At 42.5% G+C, this 18758-nt stretch overlaps 1 protein-coding gene across 1 annotated transcript; it reads right to left on the reverse strand.

The window, feature by feature from the left end:
• Positions 1–1106: 1106 nt before the first annotated feature.
• Positions 1107–11037, reverse strand: LOC136482777 (3-hydroxyisobutyryl-CoA hydrolase 1-like). Its single transcript, XM_066479981.1, has 14 exons — positions 10984–11037; positions 8365–8445; positions 8217–8285; positions 3763–3826; positions 3515–3594; positions 3345–3428; positions 2848–2932; positions 2371–2456; positions 2027–2148; positions 1886–1946; positions 1700–1798; positions 1491–1592; positions 1355–1396; positions 1107–1244 (listed from the first exon to the last, which is right to left on the reverse strand). Exons 1-14 carry the CDS (start codon positions 11035–11037, stop codon positions 1107–1109), a joined length of 1167 nt encoding a protein of 388 aa, XP_066336078.1.
• Positions 11038–18758: the final 7721 nt, after the last annotated feature.

Here is an 18758-nt window from a genome sequence, read left to right on the forward strand (position 1 = left end):
AGACACCTAAAACTATCAATTTCAATTGAAGAGTGATAGCCTATCCTCTAGTAGTGTATTACCATGCATGGCTCGTGTGCTAAACGAGCAAGCTCACACTACTATAGGGGCGGCTTATGAGCGGTTGTAAGAGCAGTTGGGCCACCAGCCGCCCCTACTCAACCAACTCTACAAATCACTGATTTGTAGGGGTGATTAGCCTCCGCCCCTACAAATCCATTTTTTTTGAAGTCACAAGTTTGGGTTAAAAAATAGCAAAAAAAAATTAATCCTCTGCCGGCCAAGTCACAAGTCACGTGATTTTTCACGCGAAAAAACGCGGGCTTCATGGTTGTCGGGGTTCGAACCTGTAACCTCAGCCTTGCGTGTTCCCTCCTCTGACCCACCACACACTCGCTTGTGTCCATATCAGATATTCCTTCCACTCATAATATGCTCAACCGAATTTAATATGAGCATTTGGGACTCTAAATGAATTCAAATGGAAAAGTGGTCAACTACAAAGCTGTACAACTGTTTGAGATCTACAACTTTCATTTTTATTGTTTTCCATCCGAGGTCGTTTTATAACTTTTCAAGATTTATAACTTTTATTTTAGTAATTTCTCCAAGGTCATTTGAAAAAAAATAAATTTCAGTACTTAATTTTTACTATTCGGCGTCTATTTATAGGGGCGGTTCTAGACAAGCCACCCCTACAAGTCTATTTGTAGGGATGGCTGGATATAGGGCCACCCCTACAAATAAGGCTATTTGTAGGGGTGGCTTATAACACCAGCAGCCCTTACAAATGGATTTGTAGGGACGGCTCGTTTAGGGAACCATTTGTAGGGGCCTTTTAGATTGAGCTACCCCTTAAAAAAAGAGGCGTTGGTACATATTCTTTTTGTAGTAGTGCGAGTGGCCAAACAAGATGAGCTGGCTGATTGTCTAGCCATACAAATTAAATAACACAGAGTACCTTCGGTGATATAAGTTGACCTATACGGCGTATTCAGTTTTATTTTAGCAGTAGTCTTCAGTCTACACAGACTGTTCAAAGACGAAATGATTCGTTATTTTGACCACAACCGAGGCTCCATTAAACTCTTCGCCAAAGACTCCCATCAAATCTTGGACTCAATAATTCTTCCATGGGAACGTCTGTCGGGTAGGTTCAAATCTTCCCACTGTGGATCAACAATTCTTGAGAAATATTCTTCAACTACCTCGTCATGTACTTGCTCCAAACTTGGAGGCATCCACTGCAAGTTCCAAAAAAGAATCACCATTATCTAAAGGTTGTATCAGATACAATAAGCTATCAGCAAAAAAAAGATCGATGGAGATGTGCTAAATATGAAATTATCTAAACCATTGGGTTTCGATCTTTATCTAATAGTATAGCCCTGCATCCCTGCAATGGAAATTGGATGTCAGGTACACAGACATTGCTGTGCAATGGCAATGAAATATATATAACAATGTTGATAATGTCCATATTCAATTACCTCAAAGAAGTCTCGGCTGAAGTCACCACGCATGAGATGGCAAATCACCCTATATTCCTGATGCAAGCACTCCTCAACAGTTTGTGTTCTCCCTTCTCTTATCTGAATTCCAAGGTACAAAACAAATAATGAAACAACTATATTCTGGTGCACACAACTGAGATCATAGACTACTGGTACAAATATGGGGTATGGTTTCTAATGGATACCGATCTCAGAGTGATTTTCAGACTAGTAGGAGAAGCCTTTTTTAAATACTGGATTGTCCTAGCAACCCATTCATCAGCCGTATGTGAGGCCACTTGTTCCTGACATGATAAATATATATTTAATAATTATTTGTCAGACAGAATCGGTGAACCCATAGAAACCTGCATTTGCGGTAACAAACTCACTAGAGTGCATATAATTTCTTCAACTGTGCTTTTAGAAAAGCATTTGTTGATTATTTCCAACCTGGGATGCACCAGAGAATGAAAAATTAGTGACATCATGAATGGGGCATATTTCAGTCATTCAATAAGAAACACCCTTACCTATTCAAGGAACTGTTTTCTTTCAATGATGGCTGTTGAGCAAATTGATCGATAGTACTACACACGGCAAAAGTATTGGAGGTGTCCAGATTTTTGAGGGATTCTTCAAGCAATAGTAGTCGCTGGTAAATTAACAAAGAGTATTTACTAGGAGTTGTAGACTAATATACCACATACATGACTTCAATGATGCAGGCCAAAAAATTTGAAAGCATTCGGATACTATATGAATAAGGTCAGGATTTATGTAGCATGTTCCAAAGAATAATAACCATAAATATAACAGCAAACATCATAGCCGAAAGCAAAAATTGGCAGCTCAGTTAAACTTTAAGATAACCTACATTTGACTGGACAAAATGAGTTGCCAGACCACATGCCAGCATTTCAGCACCATCCAATCTGGCACCAGTAAGAGCAACATACTCTCCTGTGAAAATTTAAGATAACATTTTAGTTAACGACATCTTTCAAGCTACCTTTACCACCAACTAGAAGGGCTGACCTCACTAAGTACAAGTAATTAACACAATATGGAACCAAAAATCAAATAGAAAACAAGAAACTTGGCCACTCTTTATTTCTTTATATAATTATATCTTCATAATTACTTATATAATTGCTAGATCATTTCCACAGAAAAGCTAACACTTGCTAAAAATCAATTAAGCACATGGTGATTTGTAAAACTGCAAACTCAAGAACAATCCGAGAATGTATAGTATTCCCGTACTGTCAATAATATATAGAAATATTTAATAAATGGCAATGACATGGCTACATGCACTTTGATTAAATAAACAAGAGAGATATTAGATAACCATAGAACCCCGGAAGCCGAGACAGAAAATATGTGCCCCCTACAGCTGGAAGGAGACCCAAAGCTGTTTCTGGCATTGCAAAAACCTGCATGAATATTTGAAATGTAAATGACCCGGCACTTGAAAATTGTACGATTTTATAATAAAAATAAAGCAAGGTTCTCAATATTCCAAATGAGTAAAAGAACTACTATCACTCATAAAGCTCACAAAAAGGAATGTATGCACCATAACTGAAATGTAGTCCAACAAATAGTTAAACATTCAGGCATAATATTCATCAGAAAAAGGTAGTGAAAGGCAGTGATCCTGCGTCTTTTTTGTGATGAATACTATGCCTGAAACTTTATATTCAGCAGAACCTTAAACAAGCAGATCTCAAGCTGCATCATGACACGCGAACTTTTTGTGCTTCCTAACTACTGGTTGTATTGAATAGATAAGTAAAAGTGACAACGTAAGAAAAATGTCACTTGATTTTGTTTTCTAGTATATACCGTGTTATCAGTGGCAACTCGAAATCTTCCATGTAAAGAAACACCAGCACCTCCACCCATGACAATTCCACTAAGAAGAGAAACCTATAGTTAAATTGTCTAAGCATTTAGAGGCAACGAACAGAGAAGTGAATAATTAGAATGAATTAATCTGAAGGGATGCAGCTCACCTGAGGTTTGATATATGTTGCTATTATGTAGTTTAGCAAATATAGATCTCTGAAGAAATCAGCACCACATTTCCAGCTTTCTGATTTAAGAATTAAACACACAACACAGTCAACAAAACATGTAGAACAACCTTAGACCATTTGAAATATGTGGGTGTTGAGTCAACTAACATAAGACGGTGAGAAACATGCAAAGAAATCTTCATTGGACAATAGATACTGCAGAGACATTCTAAAGAAGCAGTTACCGTTATGTATAGACCGCACACAATCAGTAATATCACCTCCAGCACAAAATGCTCTTCCTTTCCCCTGAAAACAAGTCATGCTTCAGCACAATCACAAACATAGAGATCAACACACGGTTTCCCAATGGTAATAAAATTATAGTTATTATCATATCAATTTAAATAGCTAATAGAAGGAAATGAGAAACATAGTAAATTGAAGAAAGAAAAGCAAGTTAAAGTAAAATCTATAGCGTGTCTGATGATGCTCTAAGGAATGAAGAGTTAGATCAACGGAATACAAGCAGTTAAATTTTCGAATATCGTTCCCTTTATCTATAAAAGACTATAAATTTGAGGGGTGTCACATCGCGAATCACTGTTCATCCGACGCGCACACAGATTAGATCACTCTAGATGAACCGTGACGGATCATGATGAACAGTACCCGGCCCGCTAAGGACCAGTACCAACCCCTTTTTTATGAATTCATAAGTTCAATAAGAGTCACGTGCTTCAAATTGAAACAGAGTAATATGCTTCACCCTCTACCTCTGTATATTATCTATTTGAGAGATGCTAGCTTGGGCAACTCATGCTCTCTGTGACTGCCTTGCTGCATGGTAATTTATATTGGAGAAACACACATTTACGCCCTATTTGGCATGGTTCTAAATGGCTCCAGCCCTTGCTACAGTGCACGTTAGAGCTGAAGGTAGTGAAACCAAAAATAGTTGTTTCACCTGCTCCTAGTTCATTCATTTCGAGAAAGAAAGATAAAAGCAACTCCTTACTACAATGTTGTAACACCCTAAAATGTGCCTCTCTTCGAAATAGGATTAAAATGATTTATTTATGAATTTTTGTGCTCATAAAATATAGGAAAATAAAATTTTTCATTAAATTAAAATTTATCGTAAGGTTTAGCAACATGTTTGTGCATACATGCCCTTGCATTTGATGTATTTGGTTGAGTGGTTTTGATTGAAAATTTAAAATGTTTAAAATTTGCTTTTGGCAAATGAAATTAAGAATACCTTTGAAGTAAAAGAAAAGAAGGAAAAAGAAAATTTGAGAATAAAAGAATTTAAAAAGGGTTGTCAAATTTATTTTTGAGAACTCACAAAAATTTCTCATTTTTAATTAAGTTGAAAAGAGTATTTAAAATCCTATTCAAATTTGATTTGGTTTACATTTGAATTGGTTTTGAAAACAAAATAGAAAAAAATTGGAAATTGGGAAAACTCCTCTCCTTCCTGGCCCGAAGGCCTGCTTCTCTCCGCGCCCAGTTCGGCCTCCTGCTCTCCATTTCCCCTCTCGGCTTTTGCTTCCGCTGGCCCATCTTTGCCGCCAGCCCAACACCGGATGGTTCCCTCCCACGTCCGCTCCGCGTTGGCCCAGTTCGCTGGAAGCCCAGCCGCGCCGTTCTCCCCGCTTCCCTCCCGCTCGGGCCAACTCGCGCAGGCCAGCCCATCCAGCACACCGACCCACGCCGCTCTCCCTCCAGCGGTGACTGGGCGTCGGGCCCCTCACTCACCGACACCAACAGGTGGGACCATCCCATCAGGCGTTCTTCTACCTCCGTCACGTAACCAAGTCGGAGACACCGCCGTTGCTGCCCGTGTCCGACCCCGCCACGCCTCGATGCCTTGCGCCCTATGCCGCGCTAGCCTCTTAAATAGCGAGCCCACGCTGAGCCGCCTATCCCCGTGCCCTGTCTTGCATCTCCCTTGCCCCGAGCTAGCCAGCACCGCCGCCTGGATGCCGCTGGGTGAAGCTCGACGCCGCCGAGACGCCTCCACAGCTTCACCGCCGCCCTGATCCCCTACCGAGCTACGTGTGGAGGTAAGAAACCTTTTGCAGTCGTTTTCCCCTCGTTCATCTGCTCTCAGTACCTCGCGTGACTTCGCCGTTGAAGCCGAGCCGCAAGCTAGCGCGTGCCGCCGTTGCCGTCCCTCCATTGCCTCAACTAATGCCTCCATGGAGTTCTCCGAGTCTCCCTCTTGCTCCTCGTCTTTTTCCCGTAAAGGATAGTGGTCGGAATCACCGAAACTGACTTCTCCGGTGAGCTCATCCATGGAGCCACCGCAGGCACCTCGCCGCCGTCACTGTTCCGGCCAGCGAGTTTTTTCTCTCCCCCCCCCCCCCCCCCCCCCCCGCCTCGATCCGATCTCAGCCGACCAGTCAAGATCCAACGGTCTGAGTTAGCCAATACCCCTTCGCGTGGCCGTTTTACTAAAGAGTCCCTGTCTTTTTTAATTATAGAACCCGCGGTCCAACGTGTATTTTTAGTACACGTTTTCTTCTTTGGAAAGCGTATTTTCGTCTGTTTAGATCTAAAATACATTTTCACTTATTTACAGAATTGCCACTGATTTTGTTTTAGCCATAACTTCTCTGATTTGACCCGTTCAAATTGCGTTAGGTTTGTAATTTCATAATCTACTTGTTAATACTACTGTTAAAGTAGGTTTTCAACTTTTAAAATTCGTGATTAGATTTAATCTATTATTTTATTAAAGGAAAACTTGTTTAAATCATATCTTCTACGTTTTAGATCCGTTTTGCCCCATTCAAGTTGCGTTAGATTCATAGCGAAGAGATCTACGCGTTAGCAACAGTGTTTATCATATTACTATTTCTGGAATTTTGTGATTTAAATCATATCTTGAATAATAACTATGCAACTAGGTTTTATAAATAAAATATGATTTCTTTCACTTTAGTTTTATAATTCGAATCTAAATTTGACTTAAATTATAATCTCTATAAAATATCTTATATATGTTTTTATATAATTAAAACACATGAAGTTAATAGTTTTATGAGTAGATCTCTCGGTAGTTGTATCTTTTCAACCGTAGCTCCGATTAGTGTGCTTTTCGCGTCTGTGTGTTCGTAGCGAGACGTAGATTCATTTCATGAACATTTCATCTTGATTTTATGTTTGGTGTACTATTCTAATTTAGATCCATTGTTTGCTTCGTGTATGATTGTATGGATGCTTGTGTGGTGCTTTATGATTTCGTCCAGTCAGAAAGATATACGTGGTGATCAAGAAGAAGAAGGAGAAGAATGTTGAAGATTAAAGCTTACCGAAGGATCGGTGTTTAAGGCAAGTATAGCATGGGATCATCCTTGACCTATACATCTTTAATCATTTAATTCATACTGCATGTGTCTACCTTGACTACCACTAAGGATATCCTAGTCTTTTGTACTTGTACCTTGATACCTTTGGGGTATTGCATTGGATAGCTTTGCTAGTGCTCAACTACAACCATGATCTTGTAACTTGACTAATGGTATATGCAATAAACACTAAAAAGAAGCTTTTTAGCAACATGGAATAAGGGGGCTAGAGCATTAGGCTATTTTTATGGTGCTCTAGATTCCTCTCCCTAAGGACTTATCTGTAAGTGATCATCCGGGACTTATAGTACAGCTGTGAGGGCTATATGGCTCTGGCTTTAGCTCGGTATGAGGACATTTTCTAGCTTGTTAGTGGTTATCTTTATTGGCGTAAGAATGGCTTGACGAATCGGGTATAGGACAACCTCTACTCTTATGTGTATAGGCTGCGTGTCATTGTGCCATTCGACAGGGGGGTTCCTATATCTGTTTGCCGAGTGAATCTAATGGCTCTAACTTGTTAGACGAACCTTTGAAAGGCTTCATAGTGAACCCTGCCGACCTTCCTTGGTAGTGGGTCAAGAGGCTGATCACCTCGGGCGAAAGGGTAAATCATGACTCACAGTGAAAGTGTATAACCTCTGCAGAGTGTAAAACTGGTATATCGGCCGTGCTCACGGTCACGAGCGGCCTTGGAACCCTTACGGAATAGATGATAAACACTAATGATATGGACGATAAAGATGCTCACTAATGGTTAATTGTTTATGCTATTCATTAATCATGTTTACCTGATCATGTGTTTATGGGCTTGTGAAAAAAAAACTTGTTGCGCTTATCGCAGTTAAACCAGTGTCAGCCTTTTGAGCCTCATGAACCCCATGTTATATTTGTTGAGTACCACATGTACTAACGCTTGCTTTATTTTCAATTATTTGGATAAAAATCCCGGATGGGTACCAGATTGCTAGAGTATGGAGGAATTAGGCTTGTGATCAACCAGTCAGTTGTCCCTGTGGATTTGGAGTCTTCGCCTGAAGAACGGAGTGGTCTTTCCGCTATCTATACTCTGAGGTTATATTCTTTATACTAATACGTTATGTAATTAAGCATTGTCTATTGATATTACCCTTATTTGTAGCTATATGTGAGATTTGACTTCTTGTGCTCACATATGGTGTGTATCTGATTTTGTTCTTAAAACCGGGTGCTACAAATGCACCGAGGAGTCGGAGCCTGTGAAAGCTCCGTGAGCTGAAGCCTAATAGACATCTATAATCTAAGTTAGACTACTGACCACCTCAAATATTAAATTACAATACAAACACAGTGCTATGAGATACCTTCATAATCAACAATTTAACTCTCTCATCTTTCTCGTAAACAATGAAACACCTCAGGAGACCCTTAATCTGCAACATGAAAGAACAATGATCCTGTACCTACAATTCTAAAAGTAAACATGGTACTGTAAGTGAACTCTTAACATACCATTGTGGAGGAGAGTACATTAAGCTGATTTGGTCTATTCAAAATAAGTGTCCGCGTTGAGCCATGTGCTTCTACCAAAACCTAAAAAATAGAGGATACAGGAAAATGTTTTCAGTTCTTGTACCAACAAGCATGAAACAATTGTCCATGAAAATTGAGCACATTACACTGGACCATCGTTTTTATGGGGTCATTATTACTTACAGGTACAGGATGTATCTAGTTACTAGTGTTTAGTCTAAACAATGCATGCTACTTTGCATACGTCATTGGTGACGTGTGCTGAAAAACTTCCATTACTATTGTTCTCAGCCTGATGTTCTATTGAGTTCAAGGCTATTTGGTTCGTAGCTTTAATTTGCCACAACTAACCCTAGCTGAGTGTGGCAAGCCACAAAAAGTATGAACAGAAAATTTGGAGCCAGATTTTGCCTTGTCTAATAGAATATTGCCATACTTTTTTACTCTATGACATGTGGGGACCAAAAGAACATTGTCTATGTTTATGTGCTGGAGTATTTGGATGCCAAATTCATTTTCCAACAAATCCCACAAAGTCAATAGAGATGTCGGATGATCTCCAACCAGGAGTTCACATTGGTTATCCAATGTGCGGAATCCAAATATTTTCCACTCATCTTCCAAAAAGAAAGGTTTAAGACGTGGCCCACTATCTCCTGCTTTTTTTAATATAGTGACAGATATGCTGGTTGTCATCCATTGCTAGTGCCAAGGAATGTGGTCAAATTCGTGGGATTGTACTCCACTTATTAACAAATAATGGTTTACTTATCTTGCAATACGTAGATGACACTATTTTATTTCTACACCATGATATTTGCACAAGCTATGAATATGATGTTATTGCTCTACACATTTGAACAACATCAAATCTAAAGACAAATTTTCACAAAACTGAAATAATGTATTTCGGCAAGCCAAGTTGTGACACAATATTCTCAATTATTTGGTAGAAAATAGGTACATATCTCTTCCGATACATGGGAATACCAATGCACTATAGAAACTCAAAAATAAGGACTGAAAATTAATTGAAGAAAGAATTCAGAAGGGACTATATAGCTGCAAAGGAAAATTACTGTCGTTGGGTGGAGCATTAGTCCAGATTAGTTCAGCCTTATTTTGCCTACCCATGTTCATGATTTCTTTCTTTGACATCCCAAGAGGTGTTCTAATATAAAGAAAATAGAGTATTTTAGATTTTGATTTTATTGGTACTATGATCAACTGAAAAAATATACTTGCTAAGTGGTCTGTTATCTGCCAACCAATGGAACATGGAGGTTTGAGTATACAGAACCTGAACTTATAGAATAAATGCTTGTTGAACAAATGGCTTTTTAAATTGTGCAATGAAGCCGGTATTTCGCAGGAGCTGCTAAGAAATAAATAAGTACATTAAAGACAAGACATTGCCCTGATGATTCTGATTTTTGGATGGATCTTTTGGGAGTGAAGGATTAATTCATGAGCTTAGAGAAATTCAAATTAGGATATGGTACTGAAATAAGTTTTTGGAAAGATATCTGGTTGGTTGCATATCCTCTCAAAGCACAGTATCCAAATTTCTATAATATAGTTTGACATGAACATGCTACTGTAGCAAATACTCTAGACGTAGTTCCTCTAAAGTTTCCTTCAGAAGGGCTTTAGTGGGAATTAAGTTCGTTGAGTAGAATAACTTAGTAGCAAGAGTAGCAAACCTTAACTTACAATTTGTACAAGATTGTTCTTTTGTCTCATTAAAAATAGTGGCGAGTTCACTATAAATTCCATGTATACATATACCTTGTCGATACGGGCATTACAAAGTCTTGCAGGATATTTGGCAATTAAATATACCACTGAAAATTAACTTTTATGTGATTCATCAAGAGGAGGTGATTTTAACTAAAGATAATTTATTAAAGAGGAATTGGAATGGGAACAAATCTTATGTGTTTTGTAGTAAGGATGCAACTATTGAACATCTCTTCCTCGAGTGTTTGCATGCTAAGTTCCTGTGGCGGGCGATACATTTTGTTTTGGGTCTCAAACCCACTTTGAATGAACGGATGCCTTTCATGATTGACACAAACAAAAAGGTGGATCAAGTAAGACATTGTTATTATCGATAGGTGGTGCAGTGATTTGTTGGACATTATGGCCAGTAAGAAATAATATGGGTTTTGATAAATGCCAACCCAATGTTATGGCTTCTTTGTTTTCTAACTTTGTAAACTTGGATCCTTCTTTTCCTTACTTTTTATATATAACCAGTAGGGGCTCACACCTCCTGATGCCTACTACAAAATTTGGTCAAAACCAGTTGGCTAAGTTCAATTAATTGCTAAACAAACACCTGTTAATTTGGTCAAAACTTATGTAAGGAAAAGTTTGAAAAAATGAACCAAACACCACCTTCATCCATGGAAGCACTTTATTAGAAAAACCTGGGCGTCTGGTGGCCTTTTGGCCTGCGATGGATAGGGACGGATCCGTGTGCTGTGGGCTGTGGTGGCACAGGCAGAAGCAGCAGGTGAAGGAAAGGGAGCAGATGTGGAGGCGAACGACGAGCAATGGTCTCCACGCAGAGTGAACGAACTGGGATTGAACTACCTGGTCTGAATCGCCACCTGCAGCACCGCCGCCGCCGACTGACACGGAAGCCATCGGCCTTTCCTCGGACGAGACGATGAGCAGGCAAGCGGCTCAAGGCCGGCGCCAGTAGCACAGTAGCACTCTGAAACACACCACACGTACAGGGATGAGGATCGAGCCAATTCTTGCTTGTGCTCAACTACTGGCTGCGTTTGGTCAAGATGACAGGATTTCATTCTTATTTATAGCAGAAGCAAAGCACTATGGACAGTACGGCCCTCCTATGCACGCACATAGCTCTAATATAATGGCTAGAGTAGACAATTTCTCAACCTCCAATTTATAATACAGTACGAGTTTTGACCATAAACTACGAAATTGCATACCGGCTGGACACCCTTTAACAGTTGAAACTGGACATGGTCTTCTAGCTGCTCTTAGAGATGGTTTTCTATGTTCGGAAAATATAAAAAGAGACTAATGCATCATAGGTCCATTAACTTTTTCTATGTCACGCCTCACTCAAATCGACCACAATAGCTCAAGAATGCAACTTCTCTGCTGCAGCTTGTGGAACCCCAGTCAGTCCGCTGATCTGTTCCTCTCGGGCAACAACACACTACCAATCAGGTTGGGAGCATGGTGACGACCAGCAGGATTCTCATGCAGCAGGAGAATAGTGGATGGATCTTTGAATTTGTTGTACAAGATCAGTATGTAAATCCCAAGGGCGGCTATGTCCAACCGCCCTGTGATGGCAACGTTCAGAACTGGTGGGTGTGGCATGGGGGTTGTTTCCGAACTATGCGTAGGTGGTACCGCGAGTTGACAGGCATGGCCTAAAAAACTTGGCGGTCGGAGAAGGCTGTCCGGGCAGTTCATTTCGGCCAGATGCCCAGATGCAATGCTTGTTACGCTGACAACACATATATGTGTCCACATAATTGAAATTCTTGAAAGCAACATTTGTTGAAGCTATTCAAATTACTGTTTTTTGTGAAAGTATCCAATAATATCCAAATACTCAATCATCATTATATCTAAGCAGCCATATTCCCGTCAAAGTAGACCAAATTTGAATACTTCTTGCAATCTGAAACAATTGGTCTCACAGCATAAGTAATCAATAACAAAACTTCACAAAACATCCTTCGTCTTTGGACTTCTCTCCCATAACAAGGCATCAAGTGCCAACCACACCTGATTATTCGTGGACATCTGACCTAACTTGTTATACTATTCAAGACTCAGGCTTGTTAAGTCTCCTGTATATAGTATTGTGTCAAATAAAAAAAAAAGGAGCAGCCGGTCTGTAGATGTCAGCTCGATCTAGGATAGATTTTGGAGACCGGGTCTGCAAGCAAACTGTTCATTCTTATTTTGGTTGCAAGTCCAGGTTCAGTGTTCACTAGAAACCCGGCGCGGCTTGGATTGTGACAACCTATTATGTGTATCTTACCCTTGTATCAGTATCTAATTTAAACATTAAATGTTGTCAAGTGATGAATTCATAGTATTATTAGTATTTGTAGCAAAAAAAATTAGTGTACTCATGATTAATATTCATAGCAAAACCATAATCAGGAGTTCGAGCATTTTCTGCAAACATTATTCTAAGGATATTGAAGGACTCGAGTACTGGTATTATTCTATGGCTTGTGCAGATCCAAGTGATGTACCCATATGAGATCTGTACAACTAATTATCAAAGTTAATTAGATTATTATTTCATTATATTTGTATTCACTGTTCAAGGATGTGATTGCAACGTGCGTGTATAGGAAGAAAAAAGCAACCTGAGTTTTTTTTTTCACTTCGATGTTGTAGATGTGATCAATAGGAACGTAACAAAATTTGATTCACTAATTTTACACGTTGTTTTGATTTTATATGAATTTATCTATTCTCTCGTTCACTCCATCTACAATCTTACAGGCAGCGCAACGGGAGTACGGCCGATTTGGCCCGAACCGGCCCTGCAATGGATTTGGGCCAGCGTAGAATTCAGGGTTTTCATCTTTATGGAAAGATTATAAGGGTTCTTCGTGAAAAATCAGTAATGTTGTTTTCATAAATGTTAGCACAAATTTTGTTTTTAAAACGTCTAATATATTTCAGTTGTCTATTTAATGGATTTAACAAAGAAATGCATTGTAAGAATAAGAAAATATATATATTTTCTAAAAGGACCTGTAATGTTCCAAAAAGTGATGCTTGGATTGTACGTATCTTTCTGACCGTTTTTAAAGACAATACGAGGAAACCCCCCCTAAAAGCTAGCCTCTAAACTTTTGGGCGTTTGTTTTTTTGGCAGCCGCTATTATAAATAGTCTTATTTGGCTCTAAACAGTCCTGCGCCAGTACACTTTATTTCCGACTACCGCTCTGCCAGGGCCAACGGTTGAGTAGCGGCGCATGTTCGCCGCGGAGCCTCATGTGCGACGCGCGTGCAGAGACGCGGCGGGCTCCCCGATGCGGTTCAGGCGGACGGTGTGGTGAGATCCTAGGCATATCTCTAGGTGTGCCACTACCGGATACAAGAGCTTTGCCGAGTGCCAGGGGCACTCGGCGAAGCCCAAAAAACACTCGGCAAACCCTGTATTGGCAAACGGTAGTTTGCCGAGTGCCCAAAAAATACTCGGCAAACTTTTTTTCAAAAAAAATAAAAAAAAGACACGCCGACACCACGCCCGCACCACCAACGCCGCCGCCGCCACCACCATCCGCGTCGTCGTCCCCTCCGCTGCCTGGGGTGCGCCGGATCTGGAGCTCAAGGTGGCGGAGCTCGCCGGATCCGTCACTCGCCCGTCGGATCTGGAGCTCGCCGGATCCACGCTGCCAGGCCGGAGGGAGCTCGTCGGAGGGAGAGAGGAGAGAGGGCGCGCCGGAGATGACGTAGAGCTGAGGTGGAGGAGGAGCGCCGCCACCTCGCTCGCGCCTGCCGGATCCGGGCTGCTCCTCGCTGGGCATGCCAGATCCACCGTCGAAGTGCCACCGGAGCAGACCTCCGCCACCGGGAGACGCGCTACCGGAGCAGACCTCTGCCCCGCTCGCCGGCTGCCGCCTCCATCTTGAGAGAGAGAGAGAGAGGGCGCGGGCGTGGTGGCGCCGGAGATCCACCGGGAGGGAGGAGGAGAGAGAGGGCGCGGGTGGATTTGGGGAGGGAGGAGGTGAGAGGGCGCGGGCGCGGCGGCGTAGGAGATCCGCCAGGAGGGAGGAGGAGAGTGAGGGGCGGGCGGTTCTGGGGAGGGAGGAGGAGAGAGAGGGCGCGGAGGAGGAGAGAGAGGGCACGGTGGTTCAAGGGAGGGAGGAGGAGAGAGGGCGCGGGCACGGCGTTAATTAAGTTAGTTTTTTTTATTTGCCGAGTGTCCTACATCTGAGCGCTCGGCAAAGTTTTTTTTCATTTTTTTTTCTTCTTCTTCTTTCCTAGAAAAAAAGGTTTTATTTCTTTGCCGAGTGTAAAAAATAAAACACTCGGCAAACCCTCTCTTTGTCGAGTGTTTTTTTTTACACTCTGCAAACCTCCTCTTTGCCGAGTGTTTTTTTTTTGCCGAGTGTTTTTAGCGCAGCACTCGGCAAAGAACTTGTTCGTCGAGTGCCCGAGGGAAAACACTCGGCAAACCTAAAAACACTCGGCAAATTTGACGTTTCTGGTAGTGTGCGGCGCGATAGGCTGCGGTGAGCTTCCATGCGAGGGTTGCGGCAAGCTCGCCGCCGCGACGAGGTCTAGGCGGTCGGCCAGGCAACGGGCTGCAGGGCAGCGACGCGGTGGCCTAGGTCCTAGGCAATGGTGGCAAGGCCGACCCGCCCTCCAATGCGGAGACGCGGTGACCCTGGCCCCTAGTCATGGTAGCGCGAGGCGCCCTCGGCCACCGGCACGGCGGCGACATGGCCCAATTGTGGCTGCTCCCGGCGCGGACGCGGCCGCATCTTGCGCCCGGCCTCGCGCACCCGGGGTGGAGAGGTGACCCGTGGCTGGCTGTCCACGTCAGTGGCTGCCTTGCCCTTGACCAGCGCGGCCCGCGCGACACTGGTGTTGGGAGCCGGCGAGCTGCGTTGGGCCTGAGCGCCCCTGAGGCTGGCCTCTTCTCGGCCGGAGGGAGCCCGGAGGCCGCAGCGGACTGGCCATGGGCACGCGCGACGCGGCCGTGCTGCTTGCGGCTCTGCGACGAGGAGGTGCGCGGCGATAAGGGAGCGGGTGGGAGCCTGTTCGGCGAACGGCGGTGACCGGTGAGGAAGGGGAGCGCCACCGTGTATGGATAGCCGGGGTCCGAGGTGCGGCGTAGCCCGAGCTCCATGGAAAGCTCTAGAAAGCCCGGTAGCTGGGCTTTTTTTATGAGAGTTGTGCCCGCTTTATACCGTCCCATCAAAATGGGATGAACCGAAAAAAGGGCGACGTGGCCCAATGACGTGCTCGAGCTTGGCTCAGGATTCAAAAGGAAAAAATGTGAGGCGTGCACGCATTTATTCGCAATTTGTACTCCCTACAATCCAAAATAAATGCAAATCTTGTTTCTAGAAGAGTCAAACTTTTTTTGTTTAACTAAATATATAAAAAAGTATTATTACTGATGATGTGTAATAAATATTATTAGATTGATCCTGGAATGTACTTTTATAATAAATTTATTTAAATATAGAGATATAAACGTAGTACTATTTTCTATATATCTAGTTAGAATTAAAAAGTTGGACTTCTTTAGAAAGGAGATGTGCATTTATTTTGGAACGGAGCAAGTAATTTTGCAAGTCCAGTTCTAGTGTTCCATGTGTGGCATACACACATTTGTTCCCAAGTTGTTATATGTCATTTTTACACAGGTTGGACAGTTTAGAGTTTAGACTTTACTAGACCATGGATCGGTACAGATAATCTCTGGAATTGCTGATTCCTTATTTTTAGCCTTTCTCACATTTTCTTATTGAAAAAGACACGTATCTGTGAATACTTCAGCAAACGATGGCTTACAAGTTAAACCAAACCCAATGGGACAAGGCAAATTAGTTTATATAGACACTCAAGTTGCTAATTAATATGAGGAAAACTAGCTAGACCAGAATAGACAAATTAAAAACAGTGAAATCACACAACTACAGTCTTTACCCTTCCTCTGTGCCGATTTTTGAGCCTTCACTAGGAGAGCAAGTATCTATATATGATGATCTTTTCATATCATTCTCTAGGTCAAACGGGATCATGATGCATGATGTAACAGAAAGAACAGAAGGTCTTGATGATGGAGGTTGCGGCCTGATCGTACTTGTTCATGGCCATCTGGTGGTAGACTGAATAAAACAGGATTGGCAAGCCGGTCAGGATGGTACATACCTCCATGAAAAAACCAGCTACCAAGAGTTTGGACAGTTCCTCCCCTATGTCTATCAAGAGTATGTCTTCCTAATTAATGAACAGTGTCATTATGACTGGCACCATGTTAGCTGAGTCGCCAAGGTCAACTTCGACCGCCTTGGCGTCCTCAACGGGCTTGGAAGAGGTAGAGGCTGAATCCTTGTTCGAGTTAGGGGAGCCCTCAAAAGATGCAATAATGATCATGGTGGCCACCAGGTAGCACTCCAGCTCGCACAGATATGCATGCTAGAGATTGGACCTAACAGTGATAATGTCGTTGTGGTCATGGCCATGAACTTTCGATAGTATGGTCATCCTAGAATCACAAGGCAGGTGTCTAGGAAGTCCACCACCTCAAAGGTGAGGGGTCTCGGTGCAGAAGTTGGCGTGGTCGCCAAAGGTCACAAGGAGGTCAAATTTTCCAAGTGCCATTGCTTGCTTACTGTGCATGACGCAGTGGATGGTTTCTTCGATGCGTCGGATACACGAGCGAGGGATCTTCATGGCATCCAGGGTCCTGCTATGGAGTATGTTGAGATATTTGTCACCATACATGAGCACCTTTTGTGGGTCCTTGTCTCCGATGTTGGGGACGACCACGAGAGGAAACCTTCCTAGTTGGGGACATGGTTGGGGAGGTCTGAACTATCAGATGTGATGGCCAAGTAAGACAACTGCAGGAATGAGGGCACAACCGGCTACACCATATTGACCTTTCGCATGGTGAGCATCTACATCAGCTTCAACTCAAATGCAGCAGGCTCCTGAAGATGATGAGGCACTCAATTGTTATTTTCCTTACTTGCTGGTTGTTTTGGGACATGCCAAGTTTAAAAAGAATCTGAATTTTCTATGCCAAAAAATACAGGGAAGAGAGGAGGTTGAGGACCCTTTGTATTTTGGTAGTAATTTAAACTCCGCATTCCTCGGTGGCCTGGGGATCATGCTTCTTCTTGCCCGTGAGAGGGTTGAGGTCATCGCAAATGAAACAACTGAAGATATCACAATCCGTGTAGGCATGCTTGATAGGGCACGCGTGGTTCGGGTACGACCTCTCCACTTCCTTCTTGAAGTTGACACATGTGTATTCGCCACGCTATTTGCCAGGGGGGTTGACTGCCCCAACGAACTCACCGCTGTGGTAATTCTTGCCTTTCTTCCTCCTCTTTTCTCGACAGGACGATAGTGCTCGATAATCCTCGATTCCTCGTCATGCTTGGCCATGCAACTGCCCTTATCGAAGTTGGTGAGGATAGCCTCTTCACCCGTGGCATGAGTACCAGCAATGTTGAGGACCTCCCCTGTGGTGCACAGGTTGAGCACCCAATATTGAGAACAAGGGGACTCCCAAGTGGTGCCATGGGTGAAGGCATTGATGACATTGACATCAGTGATATCCAAGACCTATTTCTCTCCCCTCCCTCCCTATCATTCACATCGACAAAAAACCTACTTATTTCTATTCAAGAGTATATATCAAACTGTTGACATTAGCAATGTACCTGTCAAAAAGATATTATATTGGTTGTGCCCAGATCTAGCCTACACAATAGCTACATGCAAATTGACAATTAGTACCACCATGTAAATTATCTTCTATATACATAATCCAGGTCAGCTCGATCTAGGATATATGATTTTGTGGAGCTGGTCTCTATATATGCAAACCGGTCAAAAACAGGATCAGTTGGACTTACGGTTTGCGAGATTGCACACGCCAAAAGAATCTGTCGTTGAGAACATCGTGACAACTTTTTTCTGTACTTAAGGTATCAGCTTCCGTAGGATATATAGATTGGCCTGATGATTTGCGAGATTCCACACGCCAAGTATCTATTGAGGGCATCGCGACAACTTATTTTCTGCATCTAAGGTATGAGCTTCTCTAGGATATATAGATTGATTTTGTAGAGCTGGTCTCTATATATGCAAACCAGTCAAAATAGGATTGGTTTGCGAGATTGCGCTCGCCAAGAATCTGTTGAGGGCATCACGACAACTTATTTTCTGTACCTCAGGTATGAGCTTCTCTAGGAATAGGACATATAGATTTTGTAGACCTGGTCTCTATATATGTAAACCGGTCAAAACAGGATCCTTTGACCCGACGGTTTGCAAGATTGTGCACGCCAAGAATCTGTTGAGGGCATCGCGACAACTTATTTTCTGTACTTACGGTATCAGCTTCTCTATGTAATTCGCCAGCTCGGACAGTAAAGAAAAAGCAAGTGGACTGAGTGCGTGAGCCCTGTTGTTTTCATGGGGAAGCAAAAATAAGGCAAGTGGATGAAAATGCTGACATTATCACACGTTGTTTGAAATGCTTTGAAACTTAAAAAAAAAACATACTTTCTGAGCAGAGGATCTAAACGACATTCTGATTACATCAGTAAAGACTAAAATATCGAAGCAGCTGTTGGCTTGTCGTTTGGACATGGTTGCA

Source organism: Miscanthus floridulus, chromosome 9 (genome assembly GCF_019320115.1).
Source record: "Miscanthus floridulus cultivar M001 chromosome 9, ASM1932011v1, whole genome shotgun sequence".
Taxonomy (NCBI): Eukaryota; Viridiplantae; Streptophyta; class Magnoliopsida; order Poales; family Poaceae; genus Miscanthus; species Miscanthus floridulus.

Excerpts from the sequence above, each read along its gene's own strand:
- LOC136482777 (XM_066479981.1), bottom strand. The coding sequence starts at position 11,037 with ATGGCTTCCGTGTCAGTCGGCGGCGGCGGTGCTGCAGGTGGCGATTCA. Across the intron at positions 3,827-8,216 it reads TTAAATTGTTGATTATGAAG|GGGAAAGGAAGAGCATTTTG; the intron begins GTATCTCATAGC and ends ACTTGTTTTCAG. Across the intron at positions 1,593-1,699 it reads TGAAAATCACTCTGAGATCG|ATAAGAGAAGGGAGAACACA; the intron begins GTATCCATTAGA and ends CTTGGAATTCAG.